The 27821-nt window shown below is 39.0% G+C and overlaps 1 protein-coding gene across 1 annotated transcript; it reads right to left on the reverse strand.

Moving 5' to 3' along the window:
* Positions 1–1027: 1027 nt before the first annotated feature.
* On the reverse strand, positions 1028–27052 carry ncs1b (neuronal calcium sensor 1b). The gene is made up of 10 exons (XM_014986795.2): positions 26168–27052; positions 25010–25131; positions 23735–23879; positions 16199–16223; positions 7999–8137; positions 5437–5515; positions 3862–3950; positions 3710–3787; positions 2672–2779; positions 1028–2281 (listed from the first exon to the last, which is right to left on the reverse strand). The coding sequence occupies exons 3-9, from the start codon at positions 23796–23798 to the stop codon at positions 2681–2683; spliced, it is 573 nt and encodes a 190-aa protein (XP_014842281.1). The 5' UTR covers positions 23799–23879; positions 25010–25131; positions 26168–27052; the 3' UTR covers positions 1028–2281; positions 2672–2680.
* Positions 27053–27821: the final 769 nt, after the last annotated feature.

Consider the following 27821-nt stretch of genomic DNA (forward strand, 5'->3'; position numbering starts at 1 on the left):
AAGTGCTGTCACATTTGAGTTGCAGCAGAAATAATTTTGCAACAACAGAGCATATCTGTGGTGTATATGGTATATGGGATGGCTGCACCAATTCAAAGTAAATTTAAAAATTCAATGGCAAGCTAGGCTAGCTGCTGATCACATTGAGCATGGACAATTTTACTATATCAATGTAAAACGTAACACTTTAGTTTAGCACAAAATAAATAGATGCTCGATAGTGACTGAATAATGCAAACAGGCAAAAGAAGACTTGCTTGCAAATGTTCTTGCTGCCCCCATTAGCTGTGGCGCCCTGGTTAGTGAGCCACAATACACATACGGAGAACAGTTCCAGCATTACATGAATGTAAATGGGTGACTGTTTTCCTGCAAAGCATGTGGCGGAGAGCCAGTTCATTTTCCAAACACAAGGCCGGTGCTTCACTTTCAAACACACTCGTGTTTTACTGCACTTTTTAGTATCACATGCTACAAATACAAAAAGGCTTCGACTTTAAAATGACAGAACAGTCATAAATCTGGACATTTCTTCCTTTTGGTATGTCATGCACCGGTCTTTGATGAGAAAAAATAACAGAAAGTGACTCAATCCCGGCGAGGCCGAGAGGCTCAAAAGCCGCCAGGCGGCATCAAATCATCCATCACTGCCACATGCCACAGTTTCATGTACTTCATTGTTCATTAGTTGTACAGTGCAGGTTTAGTAAGCTGGCACATCAGAATCTGTGTTGCAAAGCAATAACAGGCACTAAAGCTTAACATGACACTTATTACGTGATGTTACACAGTGGAATACTGAACCCAGAACATGTCCCGTATTTTTTTTTTTTTGCCTTAATGCAATCTGTGTAAACTTGAGTGATATTCTCTAAATAGGAATATAATCAAGGTAATTTAAAATTCTACATTTGAACAAAAGTTAATCTACAAAGCCGTCCCTTAAATGCATCCCAAATACTTCTCTATAAAAAGAAATTTAAACACTTTTCTACTCATTCCAAACTAAAATACAGAAATATAAATATTAGCCACTTAAATGCATTTTATTCTGTGCTTTTACACTGTTTAACAGATAAATGACAATCATAATCTAGTAAATTATAATCTGCATAAGGCAAACAACTATTAGTGAAGCAGATAAAACACCAAAAAATGTCCTAAAATAAATAATCTAAATATAAAAAGAAGGAAGAATCACATGCTCTGGCCTCACACATTGCAAATATCATGTAGACACTTGCAACCACGGCGATCTCAAAAGCTTTACAACCAAAACTGACGTCTTGTTTGCGCCTCTCAGTGACCCGGGCTTTGTGTTGCCAAGGGTGGAGTGCGGCGCTCTCAAAAAAGAAAAACGCTCGGCCTCAATTCTGATGTAAAGCTGCGGGAATGCTCTCCGTTGTTCAAGCCGTGTCATTCAGGATGCAGTTGTGCAACGGGGTCAACAGCACACACTCATGCTAACGGGGGGGGGGGGAATTAAAACACAACAGGGTGCACGGACAGCAAACGCAATAAAAATCATCCATAGAAAACTCTGTGCTGCTTAAACATTCCTCTTCTCTCAGAACTAACCTCTGAATGGGAGAAAAAGAACGCTCCAACAATGGTAAGGAAAAATACAGTGCGATACATTTCGACACCTTTGATAAAAAATAAAAATAAAATAATCGTTCTATATTTATGAGAAAAGTCTCATAAATGCAGCAAAGCAGAAAATAAATTACCATTGTATGTACATTATAATATATACACTATAACTGCTTTGTAGCTTTTAAGTTAGTGTTTGTAACACATTATTTCCAGAGACTTAAAGTATCTCGATGCGGAGGCGAAGAGGCCGTGGCAACAGCACAGTCCCTCTGAGCTGTTCTGGTGATTTACGGCGTTTAGACGAGAAGAACGCAAGCGTCGTTGAGGGATCCCGTTCCTCGGATTGTCCGACACTTTGCTCCCAGAACACGGAAACGTTCGAACACAGTCCACAACGCCGCTGCGGGGCTGCAGAAGCACTGAGCGATGACCGAGGGTGAGGGCAGGCATTCCTCGTTACATCAGAAGAATTTTGTGTTTGATGTCCTTTTTTTTTTTTGCGAATGAACGCAATCAATTGGACGATGGAAGTTTGTAATCCTCCCTTTCGGGTTGATCAGGATGTGACGGAACGGCGTTGGCGTGCAAAAAGCAGGAGGGCGCTGAATCAGACCCCCTCTGAAAAAGTTGCGAAACGGATAATCACTGCGCTGAAGATGGAGTGCGGCGTCGTAATACCTGGATGCTAGAGAACAAGCAAACAGAGCATTTATACAGGATGCATATGTCTTCATGAGCTCGCTTCACAGTTGACAAAACACTGAGCAGGATGTCAGCCACAATTGGCAGCAGCCAGTGCATTACATTAGGCAGTGAGATGTTTCCATCTTTATTCAGCGCTGCGACAATATTACGCTGCCAGTAAACAAGTGGGCCATTTGAATAATTCATGAGGACAAACTGAGAGCAGACAGTGGCTTTCCTCCGTTTTGCGTCTTCCACAGTCGGCTCTGATGGAATAGGAACTACACTGTTTTAGCAGAGATTGTGACGTAACACCTGGGATCAGAGAGGAGCTGAGGAATGGTCCAGCTCGTTTGTTTTTGTTTTGTTTTGCTTTTTTTCCTCCACTCACCTTACATTTCTACACAAGTCCGTCATAGAGTGACAGTGCCTGAACAATGGAAGGGTCTGCCTTTGACCCTTCCTGAAACTCCTGCAGAGTCAGCTTCCCATCTGCATTCTGCAACAGGAAACACAATGAGACTGAAGCTTTGAAATGATCAACAAACCAAAAAAAAAAAAAAGAAAATCAGGCAATGCCACCGTACTGTTTTGCCATGTTCTGCACTCAGTCACTTTATTCTGGTTAAGGGATGCATGATATATCGGCGGTACTAGCAACAGCATCAGCCAATATTAGTCATTTTTGATCGATATCAGTCCATCTTGTTGCCGTCTGTTTTGGTCATGTGGTATTTGTTTGGTAATATGACATTAATAGTGATGCAGCAAGGGATTGTGGGGAGTTTAAATGAACCTGGTTCGGTAATATCGGTAAATATTGCCTGTAGGCCATAACACCAACACTACAAATTGGATATCGATATCGACCCAAATTTTCATATTGGTGCATCCCTGTGCTGGTTTATCCCAAAGAAATCCCAATGAAAAATGTTTAATACATTGAAATTGCCATAGTTTACTATATAAACTCTTGTAAAGTGGTAAAATGAGACCAGGTTCAGAGCTAGTTTATTATTTAGCAGCAACTGTATTGCTCCTGCTTTATGCTGATTAACTGATGTTGAGTTCAGTGAACCTTGTTGCTGACAGACCCGTAGTCCTGTCGGCTACAGCTGGCAGTGGTGAGCTGCATCTCACCTTTCACTACAGCTGAGTGGATTCCTAGGCCTGAGAGTGTGGGCACTGACGGCCAGTGCTGAAGATGACTATGACGTTTATAGACTGCAGTGTTAGTGATACTGCTCTGGGTACAACCACCAGCTCTAGGCTTCAGTCTCTGTAGCTCTTAGGGTAGCAACAAAGGCAAAATTAGCCCAGGTAATGCTAAATGAATAATTATTGCTGGACTTATCTGTGTCAACTAAAGTTTGATGCTAGGAGGTCAAATAAAAGGCTACATCATAAAGTGTAATAATGCTACACTGACCTTGTCCATCATTGCAAAAATACGGTCCACTCTCTTTTCTGGTGTGTTTTCTTCCTCTGGTAGCTCCACAGTGTTTCCCTGAAACAGATGTTGCATAATTATCACTCTAGCAAATCAGGACAAGGAAAAAAAGATGTGGGCCCCATACTTACCACCATTTGATATATAGCATCTACAATGTTTAACATTTCATCACGAGTTATGTAGCCGTCGTTGTCGAGATCATACAGTTTAAAAGCCCCTGCACAGAGAAAAAAAAGTAATAATAAAGGCTTGAAAAGGTGATTTTCACATTTTGTCGTAATTTAATCACAAATTTCGAATGTTTTCAGATTTTATGCGATAGATCGACATAAAGTGGTGCATCTGGAAAGCAAAATTATTTGTCTGCAAATAAAAATCTGAACTGTTGTGCGCATTTGTATTCAGCTCCTCTTTACTCTGACACCCCAGATGAGCAACAGCTGAAGTGAGACAATCTGTAGACAGGACAACTACTAGCTGTGTACTCCAAAAATCAAAAATCCTACGTGTTTTGAAAAACGAACCACACGTCGATATGAAATGCCTTGATCATAGGGATGAGTGTGATATTGACAAAACATTTTATTACGATATTTTACAGCATTTACTGTATTGCAATAATGATACAAGTCATAATACAAAGAACTTAAATTTAAACAAGTACAATAAACTGATCAAATCATATTTTCAACCATAATGATATTAAGCAGCATAATGATGTCTGAAAGTCTGTGCTCTGCGACTTTCAGACGTCTCTCTGCTTCAGCACACCTGGCTCCAATATTAGCGCATTAGCAGAGCTCTGCAGGGCCTGACTGCATGCTAGGGAGGCAATTCAGCCTCAATTTGTATGGAATTGAATAATCACAGCGTCACGCTGTAGTGATACTCCTTTCAGCAGCGATAGCACAGCCGGTCAAGTTTGATGATGAAAGGCATGGAGCTAAATGCAGTTTAGTGGAATCTGGGAAAGAAGCCTGCAGGAAGCCGCAGAAGAATTTAGACAGGGCATGGACTGACTTTCCAGCAGGATGACAAAACATACAGCCAGAGCAAAAATAAAATGGTTTAGATCGACCATCTAAACCACTGGGCCATTCTAACACACAGTTGCAGTGTGTTAGAATGGCCCAGTCAAAGTTCAGACCTAAATGAGAGTCCAATCAGTACAAAAGAAGTCTTTGAATTTCTCTTCACAGGCGCTCTCAAACCAATTTGAGTTATTGTTATTTTGCAAACTTCAGAAGGTGGTTCTACAAAATATGAACTCAGGGCAGCTGAATACTAATGCACGCCACACAATTTACTGACTTTTACTGGTAAAAAAATTCCAAAGCCATATATAATTTTTCATTCACTTCCTAATTATACACTTCTTTGTGTTGGTTTTCCATATGAAGTCCTAATAAAACTCACTGCTCTTAGAGGTTGTAACATGAAAGAGGGGAGTGAATACTTTTTCAAGCTGCTATAAAATTTTTAGATCACATTAGTTTTAATGAAACAGATATGGTTAGAATTTGACCAATATGTTTTGTTTTTTTTTTCCCCAAGATGCTGAAAGTTTCCTGAAGACACATATGGTAATCTTTTACAGTCGGTGCTCCTTTGAACCCACCTGTCCTTTTTAATACGTAAAGCAGCCCAATTAAAGCTAAATCCTGTCATTTCAAGGCAAAAAACAGAGAACAGTTCCTTCTTACATCTGAGCTTCTCATCCAGAGTCCCCCTGGAGGTCACTGACAGGGCCTGGATGAACTCGGAAAACTCGATTCGTCCGTCCTAGCGAGCGACAGAAAACAGACGCAAAATGTAATCAGCTCTAGACAAGAAGACCATCCCACATCACATTTTGTGTAACTCTAACTTTAATGAACTCCGCCCCCCCTCCGATTCTCCTCCTCCTCTTCCTCGTTCCTTCATGCTGTCCTTCCTGCATTGTGCTGAAAACTGGGCCAGACGTTTGCTCCAACGGAGCTGCTATTTTTCGCCCTGCACCTGGCTCTCTCCTGAGGCTGAAATATGTCACCTCTGGTCATTAGCGAGACGGATGCTACTGGTTCATCTTCTTAAGACTCCCACCTAACGAACACAATCACCGGATTTTGGTGGCCAGGATGTTACAGATTTTTTCCCAAACATTCCTCATCTTGATTGATCGTGGAGGATCATTTTGTTAAACAAGGGAGAAACTCCACTCCGATTTGGATGTTTCAGCTTTTGCACAGTCTTAAATGGCCGCATCTGCATTCAATTTTGCATCAGAAAAATTGAATGCATCTGCAGTATTAGGGTCTTAATACTGTTTATTTTTATTTTTCCCCCTGTGTGGCTGGACTTGAAGCAGAAAATAGAATGGAAGACAGTCAAAGACAGATCAAATCCTACATAGTCTTGAAACGTAAAATTGTCTCCTTTAAAAAAAATGCAAAAAAGGAAAATTCCACACACAATAATGGAAATTTCAGGATTTAGCTTCATATTGTGGCTAGAAATAGTAAAGGCCACAGCTGCATGACAAAGGGTTTCCCACATTCCTTCACAACAGACATCTACCTGTATCCTTCCACCCCCACGTCAGGAAACAGTCAGGCGCTCTCGATGGTCTCTGAGGTCAGTTAATTTTATCTCTACTAGACATCTGCCTATCTAAGAAAAATGCTGAAGTCATGCGCTGCCAGTGACATAAGCCATAAAACCATTCTCTGACTACAGGGTGCCTAACACCAATGAGAGTCAAAGATAATCGTCAGACGTGCCGGGGTTTGTCTGATCCCTCCAACAAAAAGCCATTTATCTGCAAGTCAATAAACCTCCAGGGGGCACACAAGCACCCTGGGAGCTGCTGGCTTATTGTTCCTCTGCCTAAACAAAATCTGAATAATTATTTGCAGCTGTCATGTTGGGTTGGTTGTTCAAATATACAAGCAACACTTTGGCCTTGCTCAAACTTGCACGAATAAATAAGCAACTGTTTGATTCTAACAGAAATAACGAGAACAATTGGAAAATACCAAAAACTTAAAAAAGAAAAAACAGTGTGTGACAGAGAGTTCATTAACTGGTCTTAAACAAGTCATAGTATCTTGTCGTATAGGGTGAACCATGGAGATGTCCCAATCCTTTTCCTAAGGTTCTGACTGGAGGACATCATCCATTCACTTGTAAACGATCAGTGTCAGTGTTCCTGACTCATCATCACCTGTTGGTGCTCAGCTGTGTGTAATCCAGCCGAGCCCCAAACGAACAATGTCTCATTTTGCTCAGCCAGGTTCTAAAAAAAAAATAAAAAAAAACACACCCTGTTTTTTGTATGCATAGCTTGTTAAAGTGCATTATAAGCCACAAGGGTATTTTGTTGATGTAACAAATCTAAATCGCCCCTAACAACCCATGTCTTTTTAAACCGCTGTAATGACATTTACAGGGAAATAGAGACTATAATGGCTGATGTAGTTCCTTGACGACCTGCTGTGTGGTGTGCTGTTGGTGTAGGGAGGTTTGTGGAGAGAGCGGATCCGCAAAAAGGTTTGTTTCTAATAGGAAACCAGACAGGCATCTCTCAACAGGTAAAACACAGTAAAAGAAGAATCATTAAAAATAAAAATGAAGTTTCAGTAACATTTTATTATGAAACGGGGGTTTTTTTTTATAGCCATTTCAAATTTTTAAACACTTTATTGGCATTACAATTAAACCATTCTTAAAATATAGAAAAACTTCTTAAAATATAGTGCATGCAAATGTAATGTTTTACTAAGAGAAAGTCCAAAACGCCTGTAAAAAGTCTGTTATTATGAGAATGTTTTCAGGATTTTGTCGGAAACGATTAAACAGCGCTTGGTAGCCATTTTCTCTAAGTTATATAAGGCAACTGAAATAATAATGCGAGTGCTTTAAACTCCAGTACTTGTGAGTTAAAATCTATAACAGCCTTGCACAGTACACTTTGATCATATTTTGTCAAAGGACTCCACTCCCTTTAAATGCAGTCGACAGTTCAGTTGAAAAGAGTCTGAATGAAGAGCATTCTGCAAAAAAATAAATAAAGAAAACACACATGCCCTGTGCTTCTAAGAAAAAGGGCAAAACATGTTCCAGGAACTACAGCATGTTAAAAAAGAATAACCCATTAGATTTTATAGATGCCATTTATTAAGTGGCAGCGCAGAGAAAAAGAGCCTAGAAAACCACCAACCGTTGCTTTTAATTTAATTTCAATCCCTTATTAGTGTCTTAAATTCTGCACAATATGAAGTACAAACCTTATTTTCATCAAATACATTAAAGACGAACGAAGCAAACTTGGTGGGGTCTCCGAAAGGAAAAAACTGCTTGTATATCTTCTGAAAGCCCAAAGCATCCAGCTGGCCACTGGGACAATCCTTGATGAAGCCTTTGTACCTGAAAAACAAAATCAAAATATTAAAACAAAACAAAAAAAAAAAAAAAAAGAAGTATCAAAACATCCGTCTTGCAATCAGATAATCAGGCTCCAACTGGACAGCGGGCCGAAGTCACCTCAACGACAAGCGAGCGTGACTGATTCAGCATGAAAAAATGTGCCAGACCAAAAAGGTAAAGTGCAAAGCTATTTGTCTCACTCATAGATAAGATGATCACGCTAATCCAATAGCGAGCCCAAGGTGGTTAACGCTAATCAAATTCCTTTCTGCTTCTCTTTGATAATATGTGGAGCTGATAGATAAGTTGGAGAGCTTCCTCTCGCTCCTGGAAATGACATATCTGGAGAACGACTTAACATCTCTATTAGCCTAAAAATAGAAGCATCTCATAAGCAATTTGAGGCGCAGTCACTCAGAGGTAGGCTGTCTCCAGGACTGCTTTTGTAACAGAGAAAACAGCCATCGAGGAATCAAACCAACAGCTCAAGGAACAAAATAGAGAGTGTTAGTTTCTGTAAAAATAAATGTTAGATGAGTGGCAGAAGGAGGACGTAGAGGAGGATTACCCCTCTAGCTACATAAAACATTGCAAAACTGATCAAGTACACACAGGAGAGCACCGCATGTGCATCTCCGATTCTGTTAAGGCTTCTCAAAATGAGGCCGGTCTATAATTAAAGCACAGAAGAGCTTTGAAGAAGACCGAAGGCCAGCATGGAGCTTCTCCGTGCACACACACTGAGTCCTTCCTCTTCTTACACGCTTTACTTTTAATCTGCCTGAGAGATAACAAAGCCAGTTTCGTGTAAGTCCAAAAGATGGGAAGCTGCTTTGAGAAGCAGCTGGGAAAAAAAGTTAGTTTAGCAAGAAGAGGAGCGAGATGACAGCAGAACGATGTAATATGAATTATCTGGAGATGATGTGCAGTGAAATGAGCGCCAAGCTCACTATGATGAAGTATAACCTCATTGGTATTCAAAGTGCAGGAGACGCAAAGCGTGTCCTAATCCAAAGCCAAACCTCTTTGTGGGAATCCGTCAGTCATTCTTCTATATTCTACGCCTTTTTTCCAGTCTTTCTATAACTTCTATTTTATATTGCCTATAGTGACATCCACAGTGTTGAAGCATTAAACATTGTTTCTCTTTTTGCACTGTTACAACCACAAGCTTTAGTGTATTTTACATAATGGACTAACACAAAGTTTGTATAATTAAGTAGAAGAAAAATGGCACATTTCCAACGTTTTTACATCTCTAAAGTATTTATACTCAGCTCCTCTGAATCAATAGATTGTAGAACCTTTGTAAAAGATTTTCTGTCTTTGTTCAGCTCAGGTATGGTCAGACATGATAGAGTGCGTCTGGACTTTGACTGGGACAGCAGATGTGACCTCTTAACAGATCTTCTTCCAGGATTGTCCAATATTTACCTTAATGAATCATCTAATAAACTCTGATAAGCTTCCCTATCTCTTATACCCGCAGCCTGATGCTGCCACCACCATGATTTCTAATAGCTTCCTTTCGATAACAGCTTTCTTCTCCTCAGTCTTCCATGAAATCTAGATGTTACATGTCCTGACAGTGTAACTTTTTATGTTTTCATTTGCGTAATACTTTTCCATATTCAGGTGATGAGCTGGCTTGTGCGTTGTAAAATCCAAAACCTTTGTCTTATGACTAGGAAGAGTGCACCGGTTGCAGTATTCTGGCCGATCTAAGGTTTTTAAAAAGCTTGACCTGCCGATTCTGATTTTGGCAAATATGGATTTTTAAAAATCAATTTCACACTTGCATGTCGGGCGATAGCTAATCTCCCAAAATTAAGGAAATCGTGGCGGAATTATCAGTTTGCCAATTTATTGGTGCACTCCTATTTATAACCCAATCCTGATTTAAACTTCTCCTAAACTTAATTTCTACCATGTCCCTTTGTCCTGATGACGCTGCTGTTCTCTAATGTTCTCTAACAAACCTCTGAAGCCTTCACTGAACAGCTGGATTTATTCTAACATGAAATATACTCAAGCAGACGTAATTATTTCGAGTTGAACTGCACCTGTTAGGGGTATCACATTATAGGGGGTTGAATACAAATGGATACAACTCAATCCAGTCATATCTAAGCACTACATACGTTGTGCTGGTCTATCACGTCTAAATAAAGCACATGGACGTTTTGTGGTTGTAACGTGAAATAACATGGAAAATAGCAAAAGACAGGAATACTTTTACAAGCCATTAAATTACAGCTGATGTTACAAAATAAAAAAAAAATAAAAATACTTTAAATATATATATATAAAAAACAACTGATAACCAGGTTTAGCTTCTTTTGTGATTAATCTTAGTAAATTTATTATTGATGAGCCAACACAGAAACTATTTATCTGGCTATTGCTGACTAAAGAGACCAGCAGCGTTCTGCTTAGTAGCAACAAAATATGCAACAAACACAGAAGTAGTAATGATTGAAAAAACGCTTCCTGTGTGTTTCATTGGGATTACAAAATACTATTTAAATTGATGAACACTCTCATTACAGAGCAAATAAAAATAGATCTAAATGTGGTCTTTAGATTTAAATTGTTCTACAAAAAAGTTGTGGCTTTTAACAAGTACATTCTGCTTATTTTCTCTATTAATTTATCAGAAGTGATAATTACTAGTCTATGAAAACAAATCATACAATTGATTCTCAAGGTTTGCAAAAAACTGTATTGTTGTTTATATTATCATAAATTCTAAAAACAAAAAAAAGAAGAAATTAAATAATTATGCCCAAGTATTCCCATCTGTTAATGTGTTTTGTGCCCTCTTGTGGACTAACAGACAAAAGCAGGTACCGTTGATTCAAACTTTTTCTTCCTTTTATAAGAAAAACAAACAAAATATTTTCATCACCAGACAGAGGGATTCCATTTAGTAAACCGCAGGAAGAGCATACTAATGAAAAATATTCTTCTGGAAAACTCTTCATAAAAAGAGTTAAATTTAAGAACTTGTACAGTCTGCTATGCTCTACTTTTAGGCAAAATGTGTTTTTATATATTTCTAATGAGTTATATCTAAAAGGGGAACTGAATCTCTTAAGTACTCCTTTGTTATTTGCCTTAAGAGTGCCAGAAGCATGGCTTACTTTCAACATCTTCACAGCACCTTAATGACTGTCACAAAAAAAAAAAAAAATCTTACTGCACTTTTACAACAGAGACAGATCTGCAAGATAAAACGATCGAACTCGTGCTGCAGAACCAGAGAATTTCAAGAACTAAAAATAAAAAAACATTTCTTTCCAGAGGCTCACAAACAAGCTTCAAATTATTAATACGCTCAGGCAAATAATAAAAAAAAAACTAAATTTATTTCTGATTTTAAAAAAAAAAACAAGGCACACACCTCTCAAAAGATGAAAAAAATAAATAAATAAATTAAAAGAATTTTATTTTTTATATAAAATTGGATGTTGAACATTATGTAAACCCTTCTCGACAATCGTTAACGTTATTCTTCTTACAATCGAGTTCCAGTTTTTAGCACGAGTCCTCTAGGATTTTTACTATTTATATTTGTTGATGAGCTTATAGTCTTTGAGGTTGGAAGGCCTCCTTGCCATCACCCTAATCTTTAGCTCCCTCCATAGTTACTCTACCAGTTTCAGCTCAAGACCCTGGCTGGCTCGAATTAAAATTACTTTACATGAAAGATGATGGTAAAATTAAAAGATTACTTTACAACTAAATCTGCCAGAGTACGAATAATTTTTTAGTATAACTGCACATGCCTGGAGCAACATTACCAGAACCACAAAATCTTTGCAAAGTAAATTTAATACGATTATAAGAAAGAAATAAGCTGTGTGTTAAAACGCAAAGAACCTGGCAAAGGTATTACATTTTTTTCTGCATGTTCTCACATTACAACCACAAAATTCCCTCCTCTTTATTGGGATTTTTGTTTTGTTTGTTTTTCCCGTTATATTATAAAACAATATCCCAAGCTTTGAACCTCTCATGAATGTCCGGTCTATCATCTAAAAATAGAAAGTATGGCGTAACCACAAAGCCTACCAATACACAGTAGAAAAACTGTCAGAAGAGGTTAAAGCAGAGGAGCAGAAGAGAGGTTTATGCCAACTCTGCAGGACCTGGCCAGGTTTGATGGGAAGATGGAGGTAAATAAAAAGTCCTGACACTGGAGTGGCAGTTCAACTATCGCAACATCCATACAACGAAATGGTTTAGATAAGGGCTTTTCAATGGTGGGGGAGAGAAATGAGATTGAAAAAAATAAAAATAAAAAAGCTAACTTCCCCAAGCATACGCCAGAGACAAAAATGGGCAGATTTTTATTACCTAAAGCTATGGTGAGTAAGAAGACAGAGTTTAGTCTAAGCAAAAAAAAAAAAAAAGAACTGCAGAAAGCATGAGAATGATTACCTAAAGTTGGGTTTTCCATCTAAAGATGCTGCAATGTCACACCAAGCTAAATGGACTGTGGTCATAGCGGAAAGTAGTTCATACTTTTATCAATGTAAATGACGAAGCAAATGAAGCATCGCATGTGGTGCTGCTGCGCTTAAAGCAGCTAAATCCTCACAACCTCAGAGAAACAAGCATGAATGGAACATCAAGTTAATGCAACAGCAAAATGTTGAAAGATGATATAATAACACTAATGTAGTTGGGGAAGGGCAGTTGTTGCTTTGCACTTTGCCACGGGGCTAACTCTACCACACTCTGAAAATCCCTGGTTTAGATCAAAGCTTGTTCGTCTATTAGAATGGTCCAGTCAAAGTCTATTTAAAAATATGCAGCAAAACTTAAAATTTGCAGTTCACAGGCACTCTCGACCCAACCTGACTGAGTTATTTTGTGAAGATGAATGAGTCTAAATGTCAGCTTCTGTGTGTGCAGACCTACAAACTCAAGGGGGATGAATATTATTCTTTTTTTTTTAAGCAATAAAAATGTCACTTTTGCCTTTAAAGTTTGCAGTCGTACTGTTGGGAAAAGTGTGAAAATGCTGAAGGGGCATGAATGGTTAAGCGCCGTACATTTGTTTGCATTTTTAATTAAATAAACCTTTTTATTTGAGTTGATTTGTCACACAGTGATCAGATGTATTCGTTTTACTCCTGACATCAGGGACTTAACCACATTTGCAAAACCAGTTCTATAAAGTGAACATACAGTCCAGTGTTGCTCCAGTGGGTACAGTAAGCAGGGCACCAGGGAGTAAACATGTTTTCACTGTCAGCTATTTGCCAGGAACGCATCGTGTCCGACAGATCTTCGTGGTGACACTAGTGTTAAGCCCCCCCACAAAGTCAGACTGTACTTGATGCAGTGTTATGCTGCAACGTCTAGAAACATAGCAGATTTGGCGTACAGTATCAGACCCCCCCCCCGACAGTGATAAAGTATTTATTATTGGCACCAGCAACCTCTCACTGGCATCTAGCATGGTGGCTTGCTAAAGAGCAGGATGTTTCCTTTGCTCCCGCCTCGCTGGCAGGCACATCACTGAGCCATGGGATTTTGTTATTGATTTCAGGTAGGCCTCAGGCATACTAATGATGTTCCCCTTGGAGGAGAATTAAAACGGGAGCAAACTTAATGCACAACACAGGCATTTATCTAACCCTGCTAATTCTTCTGTGTCTGTGCCTGTGCTCTAATTACATGCCATCTGCCATTTCCCCTGGTAAAATTCCCTCTCATCCCTCACACTTGGCCGTGTTGATTGCTGCTGATCTAAGAGTGAGGATTCATGCAAAAAAAAAAAAAATCTCTGTGAACGACACGGAGGGTGATGGTGAGCTAGCAGGCTGCGCAGCCGGCAGGGTGGAGGTTTGAGGGTTGCGGGGAGAGGGTGGGGGGGGGAGTTTCCACCCCATTGCACTCGGGCAGCCCGGAGACTCTGGAACTTTCAGCAGCGATATCTACAGTGCAGTCGCTGTTGCTGCTGCTGCTGCGTGGCCTGGCTCCTTCCCTCCGTGCAGCTTCTAAGGGGGGGCAGGCAGGGGGGGGGGGGCATAAGGAGCAACTAGCTCTCGAGTCACAGCTCCTTTCATGCATGCACAAGTTGATGGTGAAATGCGAAACCAAGCCAGGAGAAGTGAAGTGTGAAGATGGAGGAGTGATCACTTCCGAACAGTGGTCTCTCTCCTATGATAATCCCTGTTCTTTGTTTTAACTGAGGGCAGACAACAAAGAGAAGTGATGACTACTCATGCTCGAGTCGAGTCATCTCTGTGATGAAGCTGCACTTTCTTATGCATGTTAGCAGTGTCAGTGACCCACAACAACTTTAAATTCCAATACTGTCGATCACCTTCTCAATAGTCTCTCCTATTCTGGTCCAAAGTAAACGAGTAAGAACTGTGGCAAAGGAACCGCACCAGGACGATGCTGGTAGAAGTCACACTGACTAATAGCTACAAAAACTAACAGGAAGACTTACTAATCTGAAGGTTTGTGAAGGTTTGATGCCAATGTACAACACTTTGTAACAATATTCTTACATTTTACACTTTTATACATTTTGTCCTGTAGTGATCCCAAAATATTTTACTGGAAAAAAACAATGCATAAGTAAGAAGAGTGTAAAATAAATTTGTTTTTTTGTTATTTGTTTAATTAAAAGTTGAAAAATGTGGTAAGTGTCTCTATTCTGATACTCCTCCCATAGAACATCGTTCAATTCACTTTACTGACTGAATGTACAAGAGAATTAATAAGAGAAGAAACAAAGACTCTGGAGGAGCTGAAGAATCCAGAACTAAGGTGGCAAAATCTATCTACATGACAACCTTTAGATATGCATTTGATAAATCTGAGAATAGACACTGATGAAAGAAAAACAAAACATTTATGCATTGGAGTTTGCCACAAGTTTTATGATCAAAATTTAGCTTTTTGGCCAACATGCAAAATGCTGCGTGGTGAAAAAATAACTAGAGATACACTGATTGCAGTTTTGTGGTGGATCTTTAAAACGACTGACCTGCCAATTCCAATTTGGCTGGTACTGATTATTTTGTGTGAAAAGCTACAAAATATAGTGTCAAAGTCATTAACTTGGGCGTTTCTGTCAGTCAGCTCTCTCTCACAGCAGAGGAAAAGGGGACAGCGGCTGGTCTTCAGATCTTTGCAAAGGTAGACAGTATCAGTGCATAAGATCACATATGTAGTGGAAGTCAACAAAAACCCAAAATTACAAAAATTGGGCCAATTTATCGGTATACTCCTAAAAATAACACTTCATCCAAAATCGTAAAATGATGGCAACATCATCCTGAAGCTGGACAAAGTGAACCACTTCCTGAATGGCTAGAACTAAATACAGGGTAATAGTGGAAGAAAACCAGCAAAACACTTGAAATTGAGATGGAAGATTACCTTCTAGACAAGATACTAAAAGTTAAGGATGAAGAAGTGCCACACAAAACCCCAGCTGTAAATGCAAAAAAGGTAGTTCTTTAATTAAGGTACTTAAAGGTGCTGAAAAAAAAAATCAATCATTTAATAAATTGCACTACTTTATGTTTGTCTATTATACTTTATAAAATTCCAATAGAAGATCCAATAATTTGTGGTTGCAATGTGGCAAAATATGAAAAAGAAAAATGACAGGGTGTAATTACTTTTGCTGTATTCATGAAAACCTTCAAAATGCAGCGACCTTACAACCTCTGTACCCCCGCACCATTCCTCTCTTATCAGACATCCCGTTTGCAAACAGAGTGAAAAGGTTAGGGAGGAATGCATCATGGAAATGTTTGTATCTGTTTTATCAGCCTTCAAAGTCATTTAGCCACAGTGACGCTTCAGAGTTGTTCTATTTTCAGAACTCATCTGTCTTCAGGGAAGCGTGAGGGAGACGGCTTCAAATCTACTGTAAAAACACTTTTCATAGACTGACAAAAACCAACTCCTGGACAAAAGCACACCAAAGTGAGATCCGCTAATGACCCCTGTCAAAAGTTTCGATATATTATCATCGTCAAGTAACAACAGAAAAAAGTCTCATTAAAAATAAATGTACACACTTACCACTGCTGTACTTCTTTCTCTGTGACTGTAAAAGACAGAAAAAGAAAAGTGGCATCAGAAAGAGATTTTTGTCCTAGAAAAAATAGCCTAGTAGTTAATCATCTTGGCCTAAACCTTTCCAACACATATCCACAGACAGAGCACAAAAATAATCAGCCCACATGCAAATATTGGAAAGTAGCACCGTTTCACTGAAAGAGGAAGCAATTGATTGTAGCGCATCCAAAGAGGCAAGTAGGAAAGCTGGGAAAAAAAAAGGTCAGTTAGAATGTGAAAGTCAGCCATAGATTTAGGAGTAAAATACGTTTTAGCAGCAGGATATGTTTCTATGCCCACACAAGCAGCACGATGTACCAGGACCAATGGATCCCACGAGTTTTCCCCTCGACTTGTTACTTTCCCCGAACTAACCGAAGTAATTTTCTGCTTTCTGGCCCCTGGAGTTTTGTAATGAAAATGAGGGCTGAAAATCAATAACTTTATTCTAAGCAAGCCGTCCTTTGAGACTTCCTGCTAAAGTACCACTGCACCACTTCTAGCGAGCCAGAAGTGTTGTGGGGGTCGAACAAGGAGCTTCTAACCACAACTGCCTGGCGTGTTTGTTAAACACCAATATCCATCATCTAATGTCACGCTTAACCCAGAGGAACTCTGTCATGGCTTTTACGTCTGTATAAAACATAGAAATGAAAGCAGCAAAGCAGACGTACACCTGCCACACATTTAAACTAACGCTACTTAAAAAGCCAGAACTGGCATTAGATTACACATCATCCAGGAAAAGCAAAAACCTTTTCTGTGAAATGTTCACATTACTTTCCAGAGTATAACAGAATCGCATTAAATCTATTGATAAAAGGCAGCTTTTGCTTGCATTTATGTCCATCTTCACTTGTTCTGCTCGGCTTTTAGCAAAGAAACCCCTCATGTGACCTCTTCCAGGAAAAGAAATATCAGGTCGAGCCCACAACTGACAGGGCAGTCAAGCTACTATTAAACTGGCCTTTAAAATCAGTTCAGGCAAAAAATAAAAATAAAAAATAGAAAGAGAGAAAGAAAGAAAGAGAGAAAGAAAGAGAGAAAGAAAGAAAGAGAGAAAGAAAGAAAGAAAGAGAGAAAGAAAGAAAGAAAGAAAGAAAGAAAGAAAGAAAGAAAGAAAGAAAGAAAGAAAGAAAGAAAGAAAGAAAGAAAGAAAGAAAGAAAGAAAGAAAGAAAGAAAGAAAGAAAGAAAGAAAGAAAGAAAGAAAGAAAGAAAGAAAGAAAGAAAGAAAGAAAGAAAGAAAGAAAGAAAGAAAGAAAGAAAGAGGGAAACTGAGGTAATTTATCAAGGCTAGAATTATCACATAAAACATTTATTTTAGAACTGCAGAGGTGATGGGATATGGGGAAAAAAAAATGTCCATATTGCCCCTCCCAGACCTGTTGCTGTTGAAATAAGGCTTCAAAAATGGCCATCGATTAGGAGACATAATTATTATTGTACATATTTAGCATTGTCTGGGAAGTCATTTTCATTTATCATCACATTGATGATGATAATTTTGCTCTTTTATTCTACGAGAAATTACTTCCTAAACGTTAACACATTTATAAATATAATTAAAGTTATTCTGTTATGTTTATCAATATATTTGCTCTACTTATTGAAACATGTAGCCTGTATAGTAATGAGTAAGTTTTGAGTACTTCTGTGTTCATGGAGTTGTGACAAATTGCTAAAAAGCATTCATGGTCACTTTTTATTATCCAAATAAATATCACAAAATATTGTGATAAAATGTTAAGTCATTACCAACTATTCCTACCCCTCAATTTTTACATTTGCAACTGCAGACTGGCTACCTGAGAAGATAGCCCAGCTAACTAACCAGCTAAGAGTTTATTATACTTCTGTTCCTTAAAAAAAAAAAAAACAATACTTTACACAATAACCAGTTGACCGCTAAATTAAACAAGTTTACTCTGTTTTCTCTTAAATCTACACTTACCAGTCACTTTATTAGGTACATCTTGCTAGTATCAGGCTGGACCTTCCTCTGCATTCAGAACTGCTCTATTTCCTTGTGACACAGATCTTACGAGGTGTTGGACATTCCCAAGGGATTTTGATGCAACAGAATCATGCAGCTGCTGCAGATTTAGCCTCCTTGATACAAATCTCCCTTTCGATGTACTGTACTGAGATCAGGTGACTGTAGAGGGCAATGGAGAACAGTTTGGACATGGTGACTTATCATAAGTAGACATCAGAAGAATGGCACACAGTGTGTCACAAATAGGCCTGTCACGATAACAAATTATGCTGGACGATTAATTGTCTAAAAAAATTATTGCGATAAACGATAATATTATTTCAAGACCTTTTGACACTGATTTAATGGCAATGACTAATAATGCATGCGATTTCCTGCCATAGATAGATACATTTTATTTTCAAAAGAACACATAACACTGGAACTGATAAACTAAATAAACAAAACAACCAAAACCAAAAATAAAATGGATTCTCAGTCTCCATTAACAAAAAACGTACTTGAATAAAAAGTAAACAACATAAAGCCAAAGTGGAAATAAATATTGCATTCAACCAAAAGAGTGCAGATTATGGAGTCTGTATGTGCCCTTCAATAATCACTAGATTTAAATAAAGAAGATGGGCACATCTAACTACCTAATGCAATAGTTCACACTACATGGTTTTTTTGCCCTTAATTCTCCTTATGACAATTTTAGATCGTTGGCCGATCTAAGATTCTCGCTGGTGATTTCGTAACAGATCATCCTGCAGTGTATGGTGTGCTATGGTAGATCATCGATCTAAATCAGGGGTTTTCCCTGACTGGGAGCTTAAAGCTGAATGTGACAGGTAGCCAATCAGAAAGCTGGATTCTCCTCTGTGCTTTCTGAGGGGAAATTATGAGGGGAATCCCAAACAGCTGACACTGCGCAAATGATATGTGGAAACAGGGGCGCAGTATTATTCAGGTGGATGCAAAAACATAAAAGTTAAGAATTTAAATTAGTTAAATTAGTTCTAATTTAAATTAGAACTAATTTCTAATTTAAATTAGAAATTAGAACTAATGTCTAATTAGTTCTAATTAGAACTAATTAGAAGTTCTAATTAGAACTAACCACCCGCTGGTGCCCATGCGGCTGGACACCACAGGGCACTATGAACCCGATCGAACCATTATACCTAGGATTCCTGTCGGCTAATGTGTCGTCTCTCAGGTTTTGAAAATGGGCCGACAGTCGGCCGACAACTCGTGTAGTGTGAGCTGGACATTACACTAAGGAAATGAGGAAGGGAGGGTCAGTAGAGAGCACCGGAGATGAGCCTTTTTTCATTCAGTGTCATCAAGAGAAAGAAAAATGGCAGGAAGAGACAATAAAGCTGATAACTGAAATGAGGTCGATAGGTTTAATTTATCGTGCGATTAATTGATTTATCGTTTATCGCGACAGGCCTAGTCACAAAGGGATTGACACAGACAGCAATGCGATGCTCAGGCAGGTGGTGACAAAAACATGCAAAGAAAATATGTTCAAAACCACAATCACCAGCCAAGCAGCCATCCTTCCATGTCTTTTCTGCCAGATTCAGGTTCAGTTACTGCTAAAAATCCAGTCTCATCAAACCAGGTGATGTGTTTCCAATGTGTTGTTCAGGTTTGGTGAGCTATTGTGAATTTTAGCCTCAATTTCCTGTTCTTAGCCAACAGCATTGCAGCCTATCCATGAAAGGCTCAACATGTGAATTCAGAAATGCTATTCTGTGTTGCACAACAAGTGGTTAAGCTACTAAGGCATTTCTATCATTCCAAACCGGCTTCTCCTTTCTGACCTTTGACATCAACAAGGCATTTTCATCTACACATGTTATGAGTTTCTAAAACGCAAAGACCAACAATCAAACCACAAGTAAAGTTACTGAACCTCTCTTCCCCACTCTGATGCTCTGTTTGTATTCAAGTAAGTTGACTTCACCTCATCGAGAGTCCGTGTTATTGCCTCATTTACGAGCTGCATTAAAAACCAATTAAAGATCAGCCCATTCATAATCTATACCCGCATATCTGTAGTGCCTATCTCCATTGGTCATGTGGCCCAGTGCCCTGCACCGGACGAACAACCACCCTCTCACAGCTAAGGACAATTTAGATAGACCTGTTAAACTAGATTTCATTCAATGTTTTTGGGCTGTAAGAAGAAACCGGAGTACTAGGTGCAGAAGGAGAACAGGCAAAATCCATAAGTCCAAGAACTCTTCCATCATTTGACAAAAGGATTAAACAGATGTATCAAATACATTTGACCAGGGAGCGGGTGTTTCAAAACCAAAATAACAATCAAATGTTATTGGTAATGTCATTTTCAAACACACTGTCTTTTCTGATTTAAGTAAAAGCAATAAAATTTTATTACACATTCTTTTTTTAGAAATTTGTGTTAATATCAAGAAATCATGTTTTGTTTTCGTTTTTTTTCCCCCACACATTCACTAAGCTCAGGCTCTGTTCGGCCAGAGTCTGCTAGAACACGTCCTGCTTGTTACTCTGTCAACGATGAGAGCCATCAACTCTCAGGACTTACTCAACTGTCGTGCCATCACATGGCTCTGCCCCACATCCCGCAGAGATTTGAACAGGACTGCTGCTCTGTCCACGTGATGCCAGAGTGGTTATTAAGGCAAAAATAAATAAAAAAAACTCCATGTGGAATTAAGCTCTTTGAAAACAGCAGGTGAGACCCAGACTTTTTTTGTGTGCAAAAAACAGGAAAACTATAGACTTTTATCCACAATCTGTACAGCTTAATGCTGCCTTTAACTACAAAGTAAAAATAATTGCAATACTACTAATGAGGCTTTAAAAACAATAGATAATGTCACAACAAAACAGAGGAAAGACATGTACTGTGCATAGATTCTTTAGAAATAAACATGCTTTGCTTTTTTTTTTTTTGTTGCCTGTTAAAACATGGGACATTACTTGCTGGGAAAATGTGCAGCTTTTTATACCAGTCAACTAAAAAGAGACCTTAGCACAGAGAAATTTAAGTCCCCAATCTGTCAAGAACTAAAAGAAAGCACTGAATAAGATGGCAGACGAGGCTCCTCGTGGGAGGGCAGGAGAAAGATGCAATAGGATGAAAGAAAGCAGAAATGATAGAGTCTGAATGCAAGCAACAGAACAGGGGGGGGAGAGTGATCACAGTGGGAGAGAGAGCTTGGTGCCCCTCTCAGCGATGCTAACCAGATAAGATCCTAATTACACTATTCCATTCCCCACTCAAAGAGGGCAATTAGGGGGTAAAGTGAAAGAGAGAGGCAGGGTGAAAGGGTAAGAGAGAAAGGGAAAGACAAGGAGCGCAGGACGGCAGCGAGCGGTCCAGCCCAGCGTGATGCCTAATCTTTCTGCACAGCAATTTCCTGCGACAACAGCCCTCCTTGCTTCTGCTGCGGAGACACCATCCACACAAATAACAGTGTCATTAAGCAGCCAATGGAAGTCAACTCCCACCCACACCTGCACGCTTGTACCGCTCAAACAATAATAATCTTGTGCTCTGAAAATAACACGCAAACGATTCAAATATAGTCTCCGGAGAAAAACGCTCCTGCTGGTCATTATGAATCTCATTTCTGCTCAGGGTTTTGATTTAAAGACAATGAGAGGACACACAAAAAAAAAAGAAAATAGATATCAACAAGTGGGCAGAGTCTATTTTTAGACATTTCCTGTATGCGAGCTCCCTGTTGAAGTGATGCTCCAGTTTGTAAGAATGAAGTTCGGCCAGGAAAAAAAAAAAAGTGCTATATAAATTATAAATCTTTCTTTGATACCGATCACAAAACAGAATGAATGAATCCCTGAAGATGTTCAGTATCAGTGAGGTTTGTAAAGGTAATGTCAGAGAAGGCATAAAACAGGGTAAAATGTTTAAAATAAACATTCTATAGAGCCAATTTAATCTGCCATAGAGTATGCTGGACTAAAGAGCAGCACATCATGTCAAATGATCACCACAGTTCCAGTTTGTGGAACTGTGGTTCCACAAACCACAGTTCCACAAACTGGAACTGTGGTTCCAGTTTGTGGAACCACTGGAACCACAATATATTGAATGCCATATTGCCATTCAATATGGCAATGAACTCTTTGGATGCCAATATATCTCAGCTATAATGCATTCAAACTCTGTAAGCCAAGAACACATTTGGCCAGATGAAGGGACTCTTAACTTCTATTGATGCACCAGAGGACAATTTCAGTAACCGAGATGCTAAAGCTGACAGAAATATTGTGTACAATTTAATCTGTAAAGTAAAAAAAATAAATAAATAAATTAAATAAAATACTGTAAATGATGTACATGATTTTCTGTTGGAATAGAAAGAGGTCTTATCAAAAACTCAAAGTTAGATTTAGGTTAGTGCATTAAACATTCTTATTGCTAATAAAATGCACCAAACAAAGCCTAAAATCTTTATACCAAGAAGTCTGCTATATTTTTTTTAGCTGGGTTTCTTTTGAAGTGAACCCTGTTACATAAACTGGAGAGCAATATGGGCATTATTGTCTGTTTTGATAATTATCATCATACCATTTCAAATTAAGTCTGTTTTTTGAGATAGTATCTGTTTCAATACAAAGTTTAAAAAATAATTTGTAACAAGTAGAAAAATTAGTAATATTTCCTTACGAAATTAATTCTAAACAATTATGATTAAATTTAGCTTATAATATCAATAGTGGCACTTTCTTAACTAGCAATAAATTAACTTATAAATCACATTTACAGGACTATTTAAAAGTGAAGTTTGAGTGCAACCAGGAAATAATGCAAATCAAATCCAAATTACTGTTTGCAGTCTCTTCTCCATCTTGCAAAAAGGCTAAAAATGTATTCTCCAACTAAATTTCAAACTTTTATGATTATTGTTGACATTGTTTATTTCCCACCATTTTTCTCAATGTATTTTTTGATCCTTCAGTCACACAGAAAGTGATTCCTCTATAACTTTGTTAGGTTTTGGACCGCTTTACTCAGAAAGTACACTAAAGCATTTTGTCATTACTTAAAGTTAATGAAAAGAAATTGGATTTTTTTTTTATCAGCATAGGCAGGTCAAAATTTCACAAAATGAGTAATCAGAATTTGGCCTCCAAATTAAGAAAATAGTTCAGATCCTCCACATTTTCTCCCCCAAAGCTGCAGAATATTGCTTCTCGACTCAGCCTTTAACAAATTACAATTAAATGTAAATCAGATGGAGAGCTGACATTTAGACGCAGCTCTGGTTCATCGATAATCACCGTAAAAAGTGCTAAGTCAGGGCAGGGCTGGTCATTGTGCAGCCTGGGTGGCACACGGTGGGTGGAAAACATCATTAGAAGACCGCACCACTAAAATCAATAGCTTTTCTTTTTTCATTGTGCATGTTTAGTCATTCCTTTTAATCTTTCTAAAGTTCAGAGAACTTCCTTCAGGCTGTTTGAAGTTAACGAAGAAGAAGCTTCGGGTACTCACAGTAGGTTTTTCTTGTCAACTCCTCCACCACTTCTGGCTTGAGCTTGCTGTTTGATTTCCCCATGATCTTTCAGCTCTCTTCCACACCTCCAAATTCACCTTGGCACGCTGCACCTGTTACTACCTCCTCTCCAAGCGCGCTCGTCTGCCAATAACATACAACAAATTGTGGGTGCAATGACACCAACACGGGAAAAAAAAAAACCCCCAACAAAAAACAAGGAACACTGTCTTCTTGTTTGGGTAGGGAAAAAAAAGACAACATAGAAATATCAAAAGAAGAGGACAAATTTCTATTCACAAGAGTGGATCCTTCACTCTAGCTGCTGTCATGATTTGCTCAGTCATCATCCCCGGCACATCAGACAGATGCATCAGACCCCAGGGGGGAGGAGGAAGACGAGGAGGAGAGGAGGGGGACTCTGTGAAACAGGGCCAGGCAGGTTGTTGAGTCTACAAGAGCGCCACAGAGTCCCCGCTCATCGTCCGCCTCATTTCTTCACAGCAGTCCGTGGGCGAAGAGTGGCGTTCGGATGCGTTGCTACCTCCGTCCTTGGATACAAGAGTCACTCAAAGGCTGGGTTAAGCACGCTCGCTCCCTCACAGTCGTTCACTGTTCTTCTCACTCCACCCACCCCTCCTTTTTCCCACCACTATCTCTATTGCTCGGGGTAAGTTACTGTCGAACAGAATCCTCCCTCTTGACAATCGAGATAAGGAGGTGTGTAAACTAAAGCACAATGAGCCGAGCTTTTGCTTGGATGCAACCCTCTTCTGCACTTCTGACACTCTCACAGCACTTTTAACTCTAATCCTTGAAATTCATACAGACATAACGTTGTTTAATTAAAAGGTTTGGAGTATTTTACCAATAATTGGTAGAGCACAAAAAAAAAAAATAAAAAATACCAAGTCTCCTTTTAGTCCAATACTTTCGGAAGCCAACACGGCATCTGGTGCTGCTCTCAAAATAAGCACGAGAGTCCGCCCGTCTACGAAGTTTACAGGCGGATTTGAAGAGTGACGGTGTTTTTTTCCTTTTCCCTCTCCTTCATTCTGACTCATAATTCTTCCTCCTTCCTGGCCTCACGACAGAATAGCCTGGTGATTTCCTCCTCCGTCACAGCAGCCGAGAGATAGGGATAATGGAATTTCTTTGTATCGCGGGCCCTGGCGTTGTCGTGCAATGATGTCTTACGACAGAATCAATCTGAGGCAAAGAGCACACAGCATAACAACAACAACAACAAAAAGAAGAGGGTATGTACTCGGCACCTTCAATGCAAACATCTGCTCTCTGTGTCCGCAGCCAGTGAAGCACTTCTGAGGGGTGCTACGCTGGTAATCACCATCTTTGGCGTGCTTGAATCTTGAGATGTGGGGTTTTTACTTAGGCTCTAAGGAGATAAAAAGAGAGCAGTTAGAGTCTGTATGGCAAGCACGAGCGCTACATGTTGACAGGGAAAACAGCTGCTTTTGTCCACATGTATATCTAACTGTAAGCCTGTAGATATTACTATACAACAAACCGTACTCCTTCAACATTACATTACATTTTTTTCATGTAAAACCAACCAACTTCAAAGTATGAAATTAAGATTTTATGCAATAGGTCAACACAAAGCAGTGCATAATCACACTTAAGGCAGTCCAGTCATATGACAGTCGCTTTGATTGACATTTGGGCAACATGCAACACCTTGTGCATGACTGTCATCATTGCATATCACTTTTAATACAAAATCCTTACTGTGGTGGCAGCATCATGCTGTGGGGAGTATTTGTTTTTATTAGTTTAGCTAAATACAAGAAAATCTGCATTTTCTTTCATTTGGGGTATCAGAGTAAAGGGGGCTAAATAAAAATAATAGCACGCCACGTATTTTTAACTTGCAAAATATGTTGAAAATCCTTGTCGCCACTTCGCAATTTTTGCTGGTTTATCATATAAAAGCCCAACAACATGCATAAAAAGTTTTTCGTTCTAACGTGACTCAAGGTGAGAAGTTAACAGGGTACTTCCACCAAGCGCTGTAAACCCACCCAAAGAACTTTTTCCAAGAAAAAATGTGTACAGACCAAAAGCTGAAAGTGTTTAGGTAACAGAAACCTCAAAACTTGCGCACTCGCGTTTCCTTCACAGCAGCTTAATTAGGTGAAAAGCGCTTTGTTTCAGTTTAACACCTCTACAAGAGGGGAGAAACGCCATGGTCGCGGCAGCAGCAGGTGGGATGTTGCCTTTAGGTACCATAGCAACGTAGTTTATGGCTACAGCACAACAGCGACAATGCGGGGAAAGCTTTGCTAGTCATTGTGCACTCGCCACGTTTGGTACCCACGCCACTCCATGTTGCCGGCCGACAAGAAGAAAAAGCGGCAAGCGCGCCCTGAAATGAATAAAAAGCGTTTTCCAAGTACAGAGAGAGGCTTTACCTGAGGCGAGCTGCCGTCCAAACAACGTGTCCCGCCGCTGTCCTCTTCCGCTAAGCTCGGCGCTGCTGCGCTGCTCCTGCTCTGGAAGCCGTCCGCGCTGCTCTGATGCCGCTGTCAGGCAGTGACGTTGCTGCTGGCCCCGACCAGCTCGGCTCAGAGACGGAGACGCTGACGTCGCGGTACCGACGGGCATACAAGTGACTCTTTGTGTGCCCAGTCTTCACACGTGTCATTCAGGACTGTATGGATTACCTTTTAAAGTTATACTACACTCTTCGGCTGTATCATGAAGTTGCCAAAGATGATTTAGCTCGGATGAAAAAATAAATAAATAAAAAAATCCTTCTCTTCGGATTAGTTGACCACTAAGTGTTGGCATGGGCGGATTTTAACTCGGGCTGTGTCTGGGCACAACTACGCGAAACGCCCCCAGTCCTCCACCCCAGTTCCTATAAAAGATGCTTCCACAACTAAAACTGATGTAAACTATTCAGATAGAATTTCTGTTTTCCTTTTTTTTTTTTTTTTACCTGCTATAGTTGTATTTTATCCCTTTTGCACTATTTCTGTCACACTTAGATTTTTTTGTTGTTGTCTGTTTTGTGTCTCTTTTACTTTTGTGACTGTGAGGAAGATCTAAAACACTAAATAACACATTCAGTGTAGAATTTAATTAATTCACTATGCATTCTTTAAAGATTGGGTGTTCTCATTAGAAACCAGAAATGTTTAAACAAACTCAAAAACAAGTGGTTATAAAATAGAAGCTATATTTCCTTCTCATAGTCAGAAGTGGAAGAGGAGAAACTTGAATTTAGATTTTATTTGTGTGTTTAAAATTATAAAAATGAAACCAGCTGCAAAAATGAATGCCCATTTTGTCACATTCTGACTCTCCATACACCTATCTTTTCCCTAAAGCTTCACTTTGTAACATCACTGCAAGAAATGGTAGGGGCTAATATTGACATCTGGCTCAAAATAATTTAAAAAAAAATGTTTATCCAAATTTGTTTTTATCATTTTAAATATTTTTAATTTGTGGTTTCTTGATAAATTCCTCTTGCCCAAACATGGACCATATTGAAATGTAAAAGGCTTAAATGCATTGATGTACATAGTTTCCTATGGCAGAATTTGAAAATTAGGTTTGATTTAAAAAGAAATGATCCTCTTATATTTAATTTTTGTTAACTTCTTAGTCTTCACATCCATGTTTTCAAAACAGCTAAATAAACATGTTTACTGGACCCAGCAAAATTTAGTGTCCATGATTATAAATACTGTAACTATTCTAATTCTTTATCTAAATAAATTATCCTGGTATCACTGAGGCGGCTGGGGTTAAACTTGTCATTTGATGTCTTCTCTTGAATAAATGCGTGTATAAAGATAAGAATATGCATTTGTGAGAAGGTACAGCTAATTGTAACAGTGGGAATGAAACAGTGGACCTTTATTTTGTTGCCCTTATTTCACAAAACTGGGAACACTGATTCCTTTTGTCCAATTGTTTGGCTATTTTCTGTCAAAGACAAACTCTAAAACCCCAGATTACATAAACTATCATCTAAAATGTGTAGAAGACCAATTTGAATAACTGGGATTGTCCCAGTTATCTCATTGTAATTGATATATGTGCAGATTTTGCTCA

Source organism: Poecilia mexicana, unplaced genomic scaffold (assembly GCF_051168715.1).
Source record: "Poecilia mexicana isolate PSO_F unplaced genomic scaffold, ASM5116871v1 scaffold_9, whole genome shotgun sequence".
Classification (NCBI taxonomy): domain Eukaryota; kingdom Metazoa; phylum Chordata; class Actinopteri; order Cyprinodontiformes; family Poeciliidae; genus Poecilia; species Poecilia mexicana.

Bases quoted from the DNA above. Each gene is read 5' to 3' on its own strand.
- ncs1b (XM_014986795.2), bottom strand. From the start codon at position 23,798: ATGGGGAAATCAAACAGCAAGCTCAAGCCAGAAGTGGTGGAGGAGTTG. The intron at 8,138-16,198 runs GTAAGTGTGTAC...TTTGTTTTTCAG, and splicing joins GAGAAAGAAGTACAGCAGTG to GTACAAAGGCTTCATCAAGG. The intron at 5,516-7,998 runs GTTTGTACTTCA...GTCGCTCGCTAG, and splicing joins ATGTATTTGATGAAAATAAG to GACGGACGAATCGAGTTTTC.